The following is a 15166-nucleotide window of genomic DNA, read 5'->3' as shown; positions in this document are numbered from 1 at the left end:
AATATCAGCCCTTATCTTTATTAATTGGCTGGTAAATTAAAAGACACATTATTATTTTTGATGAATATTTTGTAAGTTTTCAATGTGATTAGAATATTCTTTCATGTGCTATCGCAGTCACAGCTTGTTAGCGGTCGTGAGCTGTAGTGTGAAGTCCCACTTTTAATTAATTAAAAGGCTCGCCGTGCCACTGCTCCGGCTGGGCTGTTTCACAGTTCACAAAGAGCAACAATTCTCGGCTGCTGCAAATGTTACTGTAGTGCACGCTAAAATTTAGGTAGGCACTTATGAGATCGTCATTGCCTAGTTTAAAAATATTGACGTGTTAGCTGTTGATTGTTCTTGTTGTGAAGAGTAAAAACTTAAAATTGAGCTCTTTAATATGAAAATTACAACAAAACAAATTGCTTGTTAAAGATATCCTTCTTTTACCTAATGCTACTTAAATGTTCTTGTTGGGAATAGTAAAAATACTAACAATATGTCGAGGAAGTTCTTTACTATAATAATTACAATAAAAACTCACAGGCTTCAGATTCAATATTTTCATCTTCTGCTTGCTTCTGATTCAAATTCTATAAAAGAAAGAATCAGATGGAAAAAAATTGTAACTAATTCAGATAAGCCCAAAAAATACAGTGAAGAGAAGCTGTACAAGTAGCTCTTTACTTTGGAAGATTACTATGCAGGAACATGATGTCATCAATCGTCTGTGGCTTCAAAGACATGCGTCAGTCCTGAGTTATTTGTCCCGCAGTAGAGAAGCTTCTCTCAGATGGCGCGCTGGATGCTGGAATGCAGTGCACGAAGTATGCGAGTTTGGAAAGACACGGATAGACGTTTTCACGTCCATGCCACCAAGCTGTCAGGTCGATGCCTTCCGAAAATTGGACTTTATCATTTGTATATCTGAGAATTTCATCTGACACAAAGTCAAGATCTCTCGTCGATTCATCTTGTGAAGAATCTTCAAATTCATTAAAAAGTACGTCAGACTTCTGTGTTTTTGCAGGAATTCCAGATGTTGTTTTCTCCTTATCTTTTAACCATGGACAATTTCTCGCAACATAATTTTTTGCTTCCTTTACAACTTCATCTTTTTTGGCACTGCTAAGAAATTTTAGGTTTTTATATTTTGGATTAAAAAACGTTGCAAGTTTATGGGTTACTGTTATGTCCTATTTGCTGATTAAAATAGATTTGGCTGTACTCTTTAAATCTGTCAGAAATGGGCTGTCCCCATCATTTTTTTTCAAGGAAGGAGAGAAGTTTTAACTTCGTCAACACACATAAATAAAGTGTAGGGGTTTTGGAGGCTTCGAGATCACAAGGAGCTATTTTAAATGGTGTCAGAAAGGTTATTATATCTTCCAACATTCTCTTGTCTATGGAATTAATCAAATTATCTTGATTTTTCTCTGACAAAATTGACAGAACTTCAAACCATTGTGAATTAATAGACTCAAACATATCCAATTTACTGTTCCTTCGTGTGTGTATATCTCCTTTCAGTGACTTTTGAAGGCGGTTCTGAAGACCAGATCTTTTAAAGAAAGTTATGATAGCTCGACAGCAATTTATTAGTCACTGCACGTCACTCTTCTCATCATTCGCGTCTCCTCGAGTCGTGTGCTCCAGCTGAGTATTAAGAATGTGTGCTGGGCACGAGAACCTCTTGTATTGGTGAGCGCTGCCACAATACTTGGACCTCTATCCATAACAAACACAACGAACATGATGTTATTCACAGCAGTGAATAAATCGAACGACCGTAGTATCTTAATTAATTCAAGTTTAATGTTTTCCTGTGGTGGTTTTTAAAAATCTCACTCTCAGAATTTCAGGTGCACAACACTCGACCCTCAAGTTTCACTTCTTCATAATTAACATAATGTGCAGTCACTCCCATATAGTTTATTTTACGATACAAATCAGTCCATAAATCGACAGTTAGTGCTCCACCTATATCTCTGAATATATTCTTCACTTCTGCGGAGACAGTTTCAAGCAGACGATCGGCCGTTTCCTTCAAATTTCTGGATATGGTGGTTGGATGAGGTAGCAGTTCCTTAGCACTCACTGCACTGTACTTGGCTCCCACATCAATAAGAAACTGTGCCGTCTCGAGAAATCCAGATCCACACGCAACTTCGAATGGTAAAATGTCTTTGGTGACAAGATTGATAAGTTTTTCTGTTGCGGCTGTCTTCAAATGTGGCGGAACTTCAGGAACTTTCACATCTCTCTTGGTATTTAAATAAGTAATTATGCTACTTTGTACAGCCTCACACAAATGTTTTAGCAAATTTGAAGTTCTGCTTTTGTGTCCAGTGTAGGAATATACTTTTTTACATGCAAAACAAGCCACTATATATATTATCTTTTCGTTGCCCTCACATACGTATCCGAATTTTTTCCCAATTGACGATTTCAATTTGTTTTCCTTCACTAATGTAAAATCACCTTTTTACCTTACACGAAATTGTATCCATCAATATGGTGTTCATTTTAAGAAAGAACTCTCACTGATATTTGCTACGATGCACGTTGTCACTCGGTCACTACAAAGCGCTAACTGAAGGCAGCAGAAAATTGCAACGGGCACCTGTCTGGTAGACAGTGGGCAGGTTTGTCACCCAGAGAGCACTTCACAGGCCACACAAGACACGGTCGCGGAAATGGAATAGGCACAGGTCTCTTGGGTACAGCTACGTCAGTCATAGCCAGGGGCTGAGGACAACAGACATCTGCTCTACTTGGGCCCAGCAACATTCCAAGAATGTCAAGACTGCAAGTTTTCAACTAACATTGCAACATACGTACTGGGCAGATCCCTTGCTCATTATCCACAAATGACCCGCCGATATCTGCACCGGTCGCAATTTTATCCGCCAAGTAACAAATACTGCGGATATCCGCATCTGCGCAGATCTCTAACCATAGCACCCTTAACAGTTACCAGAGTGTAGCCTTTCCAGCTGTGTGGGTAAGACTCTTGAACGAATACTCAACTGCCATCTTGTTTGGCTACTGGAATTCCAAAGTCACCTGAGCCACTCCCAGTGCACTTTCAGGTTCTAGCATTCCACCCTTGACAAATTAATTGTACTTAAGACAGCTATACAGGAGACGTCCTTACCATGAAACCATTTGGTTTGCTGGTTTTTTACCTTGAAAAAGCATGACACTGTTTGGTGGTACAACTTCCTTTAAGAACTTCATAAATGGGAACTAAGTGGGCGTCTGCCGCTTCTTCAGGACTGGTGCTTTCGATGTCACACTGGTGATGCCTTGTCTGACTGTTATGTTCAAGAGAATGAGGTCCCCCAAGGCAGTGTACTCAGTATCACATTCTTAGTCATTACTATCAGTGACATTTCCTCTCCAGCCAGGAGCCCTGTCAAATGCTTTTTTTTGTGGATTACTTTACTATCTTGTACTCTTCCTCCGATCTTACAGTGATAATGAGGCAGCTACAGCTGACCATCAGGAGGCTGTAAACCTGGGCCAACACAACTTTTTTTCGGTTCTCAACAGAGAAGACTACATGTGACAGTTTTAACCTTGCTCGTCGAAGTTTTAACCAACCAGTGCTTACAAGGAGGACAATATACAGGAAACTGTGCTCTTCATGGGTTTATTATTTGATTCAAAATTAGTTCAACTCCCGCACCTGAAAGACCTATGAACAAAGGGCTTCCAATCTTTGAATATTTTGAAATGGTTCGGTAGATAATCATTGGGAGGTCTCGTTACCTGCAGCTTTATAGAGCGTTTGTTCACTTACGTTTAGATTAAGGCAATGTGATCTGTGAATTGGCCCGTAATTAAAGATGTTAGACACTGCCAAACATGACTGAGATTGGATATCGTTTGGAGCCTTTTGGACCGGCGCAGTTCAGAGTCTGTGCAGAGGCTGGTGAACCACCACTCTGGATTCAACGATGTATGCTTTTGTCTTGGCAGGCATTGAAAATCGCAATGTCACCTCGGGCATTGGCATTTAGTGCAGTGGTCCAACCCAACTTTGAATGGCTGTTCAGGACTCGGCCCCACGTGGCAAAGTCATTCAGGATACATACTGCTGACTATGTTAAGGATCTGGATGGATCAGACCTCCGAATACACAGCCAGGGATGGAATGCATTGCAGGCTGTGTGTGTTTAGAGGCCCAAATTGATTTTAAGTTTGACGCTGTGCAACAAAACTTGTACTCCAGATTACGTTTTTATGACTTGGTTTTCGTTCATTATAAGTATGTACCAGTTTCATCGCTGTTTATACAGATGGATCCCAGCAAGAGAATGCCCTCGCTTGTTCTGCTGTTTTCCATTGGATGCTTTCAAAGGTGGATCTTCCGGAACAATCTACAGAATATGATGCGGAGTCATATGGCATTATGACAGCACTGGTGAGGACTTATAGACTCCCTCATAGAAGATTTCTTGTATATTCCAACTCTTAGTGGCATACAAGCACTTCACCAAATGTAATCAGTAGACCAGTTGATTCAGCTCATCCATGATACCTTACAGTGGCTCCAACACCATGTCAAGGAGATGAACTTTTGCTGAGTACCTGGCCACATCAGGATACAGGGAAACATGGCTGACAAAGCAGCCAAGGAAGCATGTCTGGATGGTGATGTCCATCAATGTCCCATCCTATTGCATGCTATCATCTTGTTTTCTGACAGGTGCATCATGTGTTGGTGGGGGACTGAATGGTTGAAAGTGACAGAAAACAAACTGCGGTTGCTCAAATCGATCACACAGGCATGGCAGACTTCAGGTCAGCCTCGCCATTGGAAGGAGGTTCTGTTTACCATGCTGTGCATCAGAGATAGCCCTTTAACATATGGCTTTCTCCTCTGGGAGGATCCACCACTCTGAGGTTTGTGGTGTGCCACTTTCAGTTCATCTTACTTTGGCAACATGTGCGTTATATACCGATACCAGGGCAGCCCTCAATCTCGATGGAGGTATGTGCACACCATCACCACCAATACTGATTCCAATGATAAAAGTGTGGTGACATTTTGTGAGCAGTCACGCATAATACCTAAATTGGTGTTGGTAGTGGGGGGGGGGGGGGGGGGGAAGGAGAGGCAGGGTTCAATGCATTACAACCTGCTCCGCATGTGGGGCAGCCTTCATTCCCACCCGTGAGGTTGGCATGCTGACTTTGTCAGGGTGCTGATGATAAAGATGTTGGCACGCCTCATCTAAAATCATCGTATCATCATCATCAAGTTGTGTGAAATAGGTGTTTGTATGAAAGCTTAAGCTGTACAACTACACCTCCTTTAATGCATTGTCTCATCCACAATGGTGCCCCCGCCACTACTGTTGTTTCCTCCCTTATTGTGGCATTTGCGCAGCTTGGGGCCATATAATATCACACACAATCTACCTTCTGTGCTCTACTGTTACAGTAGTATATAAGTCTAAAAATCTCCTCCATAGAAATCAACACGAGGTTGCAAATAGTGATGTTGCCTCAGCTTTTTCCCTCTTTCTCACTGAGATTCAGAAGACAGAAGATGATGGCATCCAAGTGAATGTAGTCAGTGTTTCATAATTTCGGGAAGTTACTTGTAATTGTTCCATAGTGTCATCTAATGAACAAAGTATGAGATTATGTAATATTGGACGAGGATTGTAATTGGATGGAAGAATTCCTAACTCCACCATATGTAATGGGAAGAAATCAACATGTGTGAAAGTAACTTCAGATGTATGCCAAATGAGTTTTATAGGGCTGTTACTCCTGTTACCTGAAAGTCTATTGCGGGTAACAGCAGAAACATCTTCCGGATTGTTAAAGAGTGGTGCTGTTATCTGTTGGGAAGTTGTGACACAAAAGTTTTGTAGTGAAGTGCTCAAAAACTTGCAAATAGTTGATTCAGGTACTGGCACTTATTCCTCAGCATAAACAAATGAAACCTGTTAGGTAGAAATATCCTGAAAGTCAGTGTTATTTTATTACGTGATTGCCAAGTAATCACTAGAAACATAGATCAGTATTAATCGTCACGAAATTTGCATTTGGACCAATCTACAGTAGAAGGACCACATAAACCTAGTTGTAATACAAAATTCAGATGCCAGACAGTCATTAGAAAAATCCTAAGGAAATTTAATTCGTCCACAAAGCAGGCAGTTTATGAAGCCTTTGTTTTACAGACTCTTGAGACTGCTTGTCAATGTGGAACTTTGCAGATAGGATTAGTAGGGAAAGCAGAGCAAATAAAAAAAGAAGAGCAGGATGTTTAATGATGAGTTAATATGATAAATAAGAGAATGTCATGGTTATGGTTAACCAACTTCAGTGGCGGATACTACAGAAGGAGAATTGTGCATTCAGTGTGGTCTACTATCAAAATTCTGAGCACCTGCATTTACATTCAAAAAAAGCATCAAACTCGTTACTTCCTAGTCATGATGATTATTGAGACATTTGAGCTCGTGTGATGGATTCTGTAGTTTCATCCTGCACACTTTCTGAAACTGCAAGAGGATACGGGCGAAATGGCAGTTGTACATGGTGAACCTCTGTCATACATTGTAAAGTATAGAGACAGGGATTAATGATGAGTCATCATAGTGATGATGGTTGCTAAAGTTAACAATCTATGAAGGAGGTTGGGAGAGTTTTTATGCTGGAAGTAATGGATACTGTAAGCAATTGTTAGCATCCAGTTAGGCAGTGAATAAACATTATTTGGTTGCAATATGATGAATGTGTAGGAACTATGGCAAAGTTAAACTGATTGTAGGTCATATTCTGGAGAAGTATGTCCCAAGTAAGTGGTTTAAAGGCAGAATTACTTGTAATGGTAGAAAGTACTCCAACCATGAACCATATGGTGGCTTGCAGATTACGTATGTAGCTGCACATGCAGGTGTAGAAAATGTCTTGTCAAGTACAGATGTTTGTAATTGTCAAATCTACACCCGTACCCCATCTCCCTCCGTACCCCGTCTCCCTCCGTACCCCGGGGTAGAAAAGGCCGAAGGTATTCCTGCCTGTTGTAAGAGGCGACTGAAAGGAGTGTCTCATGTTTTGGCCTTTGTTATGGTCCCCTGTAGGGTTTGACTTCCATTCTTCAAAATTTTTCCAAAGAGCGAGCGAATTGAGGAAGGGAGCCTTACATGGTGCGTCATGTCCATCATGTGCTGAGACCTATTGCAGCCTTCGTTGACATGGATCTGCATTTCAGCTCATTCTCCAGCTGTGTGTGAGGTCACCCTCCTGGATGTGCATTTTTCTATCAACTGTGCAGTTCCGTTTTCTATGCTGACAATGATAATGGACTTGTTAGTTGGTTGCACCTGACATCCAGCACGGTAGCCAGTCTGCTGTGGTGGGGCCGCCATGTACCCTGTTGGTTGTAGCCCCCTGACCACACAGGGTTCGCTCTTCCGATGCCTGCGCCTTTAATTCCCCAAATGTGCTAAGGGGTAGTTGCCCATCCCCCTGCCAGGTGGCTTTTGCCGCAGCTGAGTGTGGCTATGGGGAGGGCCCCTGGTCAGAGTGGGTGGCATCAGGGTGGATGACACGCGATGATGCGTAGTCAATCATCTCTTGCTGGTGGTGGAGCACCAGCAGTCTAAGCGATCACAAACTCAATTCAGTGCACAGAAGTAAGACCCCAAATCGTTCCCCTCCCTGGCCACACCATAGGAGCATTGTCAGGCTGAGGATGGCAGAGGATCTTATTCGCCCCGGTACCTTGTATGTTCGAGAGCTGATGGGTAATCTTACATGACAATGAAGCCTCAGTTGTTTTGTTGAGCATTTAGAGGACAAGTTCGGAGAGGTGGAGGGCTTGTCCATCCTCTGCCCAGTCACAGGAGCTACTCATTGTGACAAGCTGAGGGATGTTTCTCTAACCATCACACCCCATAAGAGCTTAAATATGGTCCAGGATATCATATATCACAAAGACCTTCTTTTGCAGTCCGACAATGAGCTGCACACCAATTTAGAGCGGCGAAGTGTATATTTCGTCCGCCGTGCCCACCTGGGTCCGAAGGATAATCAGGTTGCCAGCAGTGTCTTCATCTTGGCCTTTGAGAGTGATACATTGCTCGAGAAGGTCAAAGTAATGGTCTACCGGTGTGATGTAAAGCCCTATATCCCACCCTCGATGAGGTGCTTTGAGTGCTGGAAGTTCGGCCATATGTCTTCCCACTGTACCTCCAGCGGCACATGCCGAGATTGCGGATGCTCATCACATGCCAATACTCCATGTGCCATGCGTCCCATCTGTTCCACCTGCGGAGAGCACTATTCACCTTGTTCGCCTGGCTGCAGGATTCTCCAGAAAGAAAGTAAAATCATGGTGTAAAAGACCATGGTCAGACTGACCTACACTGAGGCGAAGAGAAAATTTGAACGCCTGAATCCTGTGCTTATGAGATCGTCTTATGCCGCTGCTACAACAGTTCTGGCACCGTCAGCCCTGCCAACCCAGGTCACCTCTCAGAGCCGGAAGACTACACCTACCCCTTTATGTCTTTATGGTGGGGGGCATTTCCCCTCCCAGTTGCTCCTGCAGCACTTACTTCGGGAGCAACCCCCCCTTTCCTTCCCCCCCCCCCTCCCCGCCCCCCACTTCTAAGCCAGAGAAGCATAAGTCTTCTGCTTCTCTCGCTAGGAAGGGGTCCCATGGGTCACTCCCTTCCCATGTTTCTTCTAGTGGGAAAGACGACACCCGCCAGTCGCTGAAGAGCCCAAAAGCAGCTGGTCATAGGGCTTCACGCTCATCCTCAGTCCCGGAGACTGACACAGTGAAGTCCTCCCAGACAGGGAAACCCAAGGGGCAGTGAGAGAAATCCAAAAAGAAGACCCTTAAGACCAAGGAAATTGCGGTGGCACCCACACCACTGCTACCTACAAGCTCTGTGTGGCGTCTGCTGAGGACCTAGATCTCGCCAGACCCTCGGACACAACGGATATAGACTGCTCAGACAATAAATTGCTGGCAGCAGGTGACTGAGGTGTAAACTGCCTCACTGAATGTTCCATGCCTTCCCAGTCTCACGATGTCAACCTCCAGTGGAAGTGTGGCGGTTTTTTCCACCACCTGGCTGAGCTATGGCAACTGTTAAGCTTTATACCTGCTATCTGCTTTGCTCCCCAGGAAATATGGTTCTCTGCAATGCGGACCTCTGCCCTTCGCAGCTATAAGGGATGTTACAGGAATCATAGCGACTATAATTGAGTGTCAGGTGGAGTTTGCTTTCATGTGCTAAACTCGGTCTGTAGTGAACATGTGCCCCTTCAAACCCCTCTTGAGGCTGTGCCTGTCAGAATAAGGACGACACAGGGAATAACTGTCTGCAGTGTGTATCTTCCTCCAGATGGTGCTGTACCCTTAAATGTAATAGCTGCACTGATTGCTCAACTCCCTTAACCGTTCCTACTTCTGGGAGATTTTAATGCCCATAACCCCTTGTGGTGTGGTACCATGTGTAGGCACCCCGGTGGTCCCGGTCGCCTACGGTGGACTGGATGGCTGAGCGGTGACCTCTCCAGTTGTCAGGATGCTAGGAAATAGCTGTAGAAGTGTCAGAAACGCCAAAGAAACATAATTCATAACACCTTTATTCCTGCCGAGTACAATGTGGCTTGGTGATATCAACGAACTTCCCCGAGTCCTCGCTGACTCGTAGCGATGACACCAGATCTGGGCCGATCTCCACAAACCCCCTACGTCCCTCTCCCCCCCCCCACACACCCCCTACATCCCTCTCCCTCCCACACACCCCCTACATCTCTCTCCCTCCTACACACCCCCTACATCCCTCTCCCTCCCACACACCCCCTACATCCCTCTCCCTCCCACACACCCCCTACATCCCTCTCCCTCCCACACACCCCCTACATCCCTCTCCCTCCCACACACCCCCTACATCCCTCTCCCTCCCACACACCCCCTACATCCCTCTCCCTCCCACACACCCCCTACATCCCTCTCCCCCCCACACACCCCCTACATCCCTCTCCCCCCCACACACCCCCTACATCCCTCTCCCCCCCACACACCCCCTACATCCCTCTCCCCCCCACACCCCCTACATCCCTCTCCCCCACACACACCCCCTTCGTCCCCCTCCCCTCTCTCTTTCCCCCCCTCCCCTCTCTCTTTCCCCCCTCCCCTCTCTCTTTCCCCCCTCCCCTCCCCTCTCTCTTTCCCCCCTCCCCTCCCCTCTCTCTTTCCCCCCTCCCCTCCCCTCTCTCTTTCCCCCCTCCCCTCCCCTCTCTCTTTCCCCCTCCCCTTCCCTCTCTCTTTCCCCCCTCCCCTCCCCTCTCTCTTTCCCCCCTCCCCTCCCCTCTCTCTTTCCCCCTCCCCTCCCCTCTCTCTTTCCCCCCTCCCCTCCCCTCTCTCTTTCCCCCCTCCCCTCCCCTCTCTCTTTCCCCCCTCCCCTCCCCTCTCTCTTTCCCCCCTCCCCTCCCCTCTCTCTTTCCCCCCTCCCCTCCCCTCTCTCTTTCCCCCCTCCCCTCCCCTCTCTCTTTACCCCCTCCCCTCCCCTCTCTCTTTACCCCCTCCCCTCCCCTCTCTCTTTACCCCCTCCCCTCCCCTCTCTCTTTACCCCCTCCCCTCCCCTCTCTCTTTACCCCCTCCCCTCCCCTCTCTCTTTACCCCCTCCCCTCTCTCTTTACCCCCTCCCCTCCCCTCTCTCTTTACCCCCTCCCCTCCCCTCCCCTCTCTCTTTACCCCCTCCCCTCCCCTCCCCTCCCCTCTCTCTTTACCCCCTCCCCTCCCCTCTCTCTTTACCCCCTCCCCTCCCCTCTCTCTTTACCCCCTCCCCTCCCCTCTCTCTTTCTCCCTCCCCTCTCTCTCGTTCTCCCCTGTCTCTTTTTCCCCCCTTCCCATGTTTTGTCAAGCTGTAGTTCTGTATCACATCCTTGTTGCTCATTTATGAAATGATGGACAAACGTGAACATGTGCTTGCGATATCACTGCTTTAATAGTATACATGTAAATGAAAAGCCTTGACTTCAGTTAAGTTATAGTTTTCAATCTTTTAAAAAGGATCTTGCGAGAGCAGTGGTGATAGTATTTAGCAGCAATTGAGAATTCATACTGCATTAAAAGAAGCAATTAGAAACATTTGTGTGATAAATAATTACATAGTTTTTAGAAACTCATTGTATGTTATTTGCCTATCATTAGCTAAATAGATTGTGTTGTAATAATCTTTCAAAAATTTTTTCCAGAAATTTGGCATCCCTGTTGTGGAATCAGATAGTGGTAGTGAGTTCCTAAATGATGGAACGTGTGACACAGTTTTCATTACAAATGATTTCTCTGGGTCTGTGTTTGAAGCTATTCATCGATCCGAACAGAGGTTTGTAAACTTGTATTTGATTCCTGATTAGTTTTTCCTGTTTTCTTTACTAAACTCTCTCTCGTCCTCCTCAACCTTAAATTGTTAACATATGTTTAATTACTATTTTTATGAGTAAATATAAATCAGACAAAAAAATTAATCTGTATTCAGAGATGCAGTTAGCAGGCTTGCACTTGCAGCGGCAATTTGTAGTTAATTTCAAGCCCTTCTGTGTGAACTGCACTACGAATTTTTGTAAAGTAAACCTGAATTTTAGATTAAAGCCAGCTAGAAGACAATAAACCAGTAAAGACCAGCAAAGATACCGAATAAATGTCTCGAGTGAGCGTGACTGACAATGGTTTAATTGGAAGACCTATACTTGGATAATGGTACTCTGTTGATAATGGGACTAAAATAAATGTCAGTCCTCATGCACAGGGCATGTTTCAGCTAGGAATGTCATGAATGTAACCAACAAAACTGTAGAGTCATCTGATGTAACTGACAAACTGTATTAAATGTTGTTGTTGTTGTCATCTTCAGTCCTGAGACTGGTTTGATGCAGCTCTCCATGCTACTCTATCCTGTGCAAGCTTCTTCATCTCCCAGTACCTACTGCAACCTACATCCTTCTGAATCTGTTTAGTGTATTCATCTCTTAATCTCCCTCTACGATTTTTACCCACCACGTTGCCCTCCAATGCTAAATTGGTGATCCCTCGAGGTCTCAGAACATGTCCTCCAACCGATCCCTTCTTCTAGTCAAGTTGTGCCACAAACTCCTCTTCTCCCCAGTTCTATTCAATACCTCCACATTAGTTATGTGATCTACCCACCTAATCTTCATCATTCTTCTGTAGCACGACATTTCGAAAGCTTCTATTCTCTTCTTGTCTAAGCTATTTATCGTCCACATTTCACTTCCATACAAGGCTACACTACATACAAATACATTCAGTAACAACTTCCTGACATTTAAATCTATACTCGATGTTTACAAATTTTTCTTCTTCAGAAACGCTTTCCTTGCCATTGCCAGTCTACATTTTATATCCTCTCTACTTCGACCATCATCAGTTATTTTGCTCCCCAAATAGCAAAACTCCTTTACTACTTTAAGTGTCTCCTTTCCTAATCTAATTCCCTCAGCATCACCCGACTTAATTCGACTACACTCCATTATCCTCGTTTTGCTTTTGTTTATGTTCATTAAATACCCTCCTTTCAAGACACTGTTCATTCCGTTCAACTGCTCTTGCAAGTCCTTTGCTGTCTCTGACAGAATTACAATGTCATCGGCGAACCTCAAAGTTTTTATTTCTTCTCCATGGATTTTAATACCTACTCCGAACTTTCCTTTTGTTTCCTTTATTGCTTGCTCAATATACAGATTGAATAACATTGGGGAGATGCTACAACCCTGTCTCATTCCCTTCCCAACCACTGCTTCCCTTTCATGTCCCTCGACTCTTATAACCGCCATCTGGTTTCTGTACAAATTGTAAATAGCCTTTCGCTCTCTATTTTACCCCTGCTACCTTTAGAATTTGAAAGAGAGTATTCCAGTCAACATTGTCAAAAGCTTTCTCTAAGTCTACAAATGCTAGAAATGTAGGTTTGCTTTTCCTTAATCTTTCTTCTAAGATAAATCGTAGGGTCAGTATTGCCTCACGTGTTCCAACATTTCTACAGAATCCAAATTGATCTTCCCCGGGGTCGACTTCTATCAGTTTTTCCATTCGTTTGTAAAGAATTCGCGTTAGTATTTTGCAGCTGTGACTTATTAAACTGATTGTTCGGTAATTTTCACATCTGTCAACACCTGCTTTCTTTGGGATTTGAATTATTATATTCTTCTTGAAGTCTGAGGGTATTCCGCCTGTCTCATACATCTTGCTCACCAGATGGTAGAGTTTTGTCAGGGCTGGCTCTCCCAAGGCCATCAGTAGTTCTAATGGAATGTTGTCTACTCCCGGGGCCTTATTTCGACTCAGGTCTTTCAGTGCTCTCTCAAACTCTTCACGCAGTATCGTATCTCCCATTTCATCTTCATCTACATCCTCTTCCATTTCCATAATATTGTCTTGAAGTATATCGCCCTTTTATAGACCCTCTTTATATTCCTTTCACATTCCTGCTTTCCCTTCTTTGCTTAGAACTGGGTTTCCATCTGAGCTCTTGATATCCATACAAGTGGTTCTCTTTTCTCCAAAGGCCTCTTTAATTTTCCTGTAGGCAGTATCTATGTTACTGCTAGTGAGATAAGCCTCTACATCCTTACATTTGTCCCTCTAGCTATCCCTGCTTAGCCATTTTGCACTTCCTGTCAATATCATCTTTGAGACGTTTGTATTCCTTTTTGTCTGCTTCATTTACTGTATTTTTATATTTTCTCCTTTCATCAATTGAATTTAATATATCTTCTGTTACCCAAGGGTTTCTACTAGCCTTCATCTTTTTACCTACTTGATCCTCTGCTGCTTTCACAATTTCATCACTCAAAGCTACCTATTCTTCTTCTAGTGTATTTCTTTCCCCCATTCTTGTGAATTGTTCCCTTATGCTCTCCTTGAAACTCTGTACAACCTCTGGTTCTTTCAGATTGTCCAGGTCCCATCTCATCTCCTTAAATTCCCACCTTTCTGTAGTTTCTTCAGTTTTATTCTACAGTTCATAACCAATAGATTGTGGTCAGACACATCTGCCCCTGGAAATGTCTTACAATTTAAAACCTGGTTCCTAAAACTGTCTTGCTGTTATATAATGTACCTGAAATCTTCCAGTGTCTCCAGGCATCTTCCATGTGTACAACCTTCTTTCATGATTCTTGAACCAAGTGTTAGCTATGATTAAGTTGTGCTCTGTGCAAAATTCTACCAGGCAGCTTCCTCTTTCATTCCTTACTCCCATTCCATATTCACGTACTATGTTTCCTTCTCTTCCTTTTTCCTACTATCGAGTTTTATTCACCCATGGCAATTAAATTTTCGTCCCCCTTCACTATCTGAATAATTTCTTTTATCTCATCATACATTTAATTAATCTTTTCGTCATGTGCGTAGTTAGTTGGCATATCAACTTGTACTACTGTGGTAGGCGTGGGCTTCATATATATCTTGGCCACAATAATGAGTTCAGTATGCTGTTTGAAGTAGCTTACCCACACTCCTATTGTTTTATTCATTACTAAACCTACTCCTGCACTCCCCCCATTTGATTTTGTATTTATAACCCTGTATTCACCTGACCAAAAGTCTTGTTCCTCCTGCCACCGAACTTCACTAATTTCCACTATATCTAACTTTAACCTATCCATTTCCCTTTTTAAATTTTCTAACCTATCTACCCCATTAAGGGATCGTGACGTTCCACACTCCGATCACTATAACACCAGTTTTCTTTCATGTGCTAACAACGTCCTCCTGAGTAGTACCCGCCCGGAGATCTGAATGGGGGACTATTTTACCTCCGGAATATTTTACCCAAGTGGATGCCATCATTTAATCATACAGTAAAGCTGCATGCCCTCGGGAAAAACTATGAATGTAGTTTCCCCTTGTTCATCTGTTTGCAGTACCAGAACAGCAAGGCCATTTTGGTTAGTGTTACAAGGGCAGATCAGTCAATCATCCAGACTGTTGCCCCTGCAACTACTGAAAAGGCTGCTGCCCCTGTTCAGGAACCACACGTTTGTCTGGCCTCCCAACAGATACCCCTCCAATGTGGTTGTACCTACGGTACGGCTATCTGTATCGTTGACGTACACAAGCCTCCCCAACAAACGGCTAGGTCAATGGTTCCTGGGGGGTGGGGTTGTATTT

The 15166-nt window shown here is 44.1% G+C and overlaps 1 protein-coding gene across 5 annotated transcripts in view; it reads left to right on the top strand.

The window, feature by feature from the left end:
* LOC126335502 (protein ECT2) overlaps nucleotides 1–15166 on the top strand; it is a 181896-nt gene that overhangs the window by 31099 nt on the left and 135631 nt on the right. For all 5 annotated transcript variants that reach the window (XM_049998840.1, XM_049998841.1, XM_049998839.1 and 2 more), the window contains exon 3: nucleotides 11230–11360. In XM_049998840.1, coding sequence (XP_049854797.1) covers nucleotides 11230–11360 — 131 coding nt within the window. The remainder of the gene's footprint in view (nucleotides 1–11229; nucleotides 11361–15166) is intronic.

This window comes from Schistocerca gregaria, chromosome 2, assembly GCF_023897955.1.
Source record: "Schistocerca gregaria isolate iqSchGreg1 chromosome 2, iqSchGreg1.2, whole genome shotgun sequence".
Classification (NCBI taxonomy): domain Eukaryota; kingdom Metazoa; phylum Arthropoda; class Insecta; order Orthoptera; family Acrididae; genus Schistocerca; species Schistocerca gregaria.
This window is presented reverse-complemented; position numbering and strand designations above follow the sequence as displayed.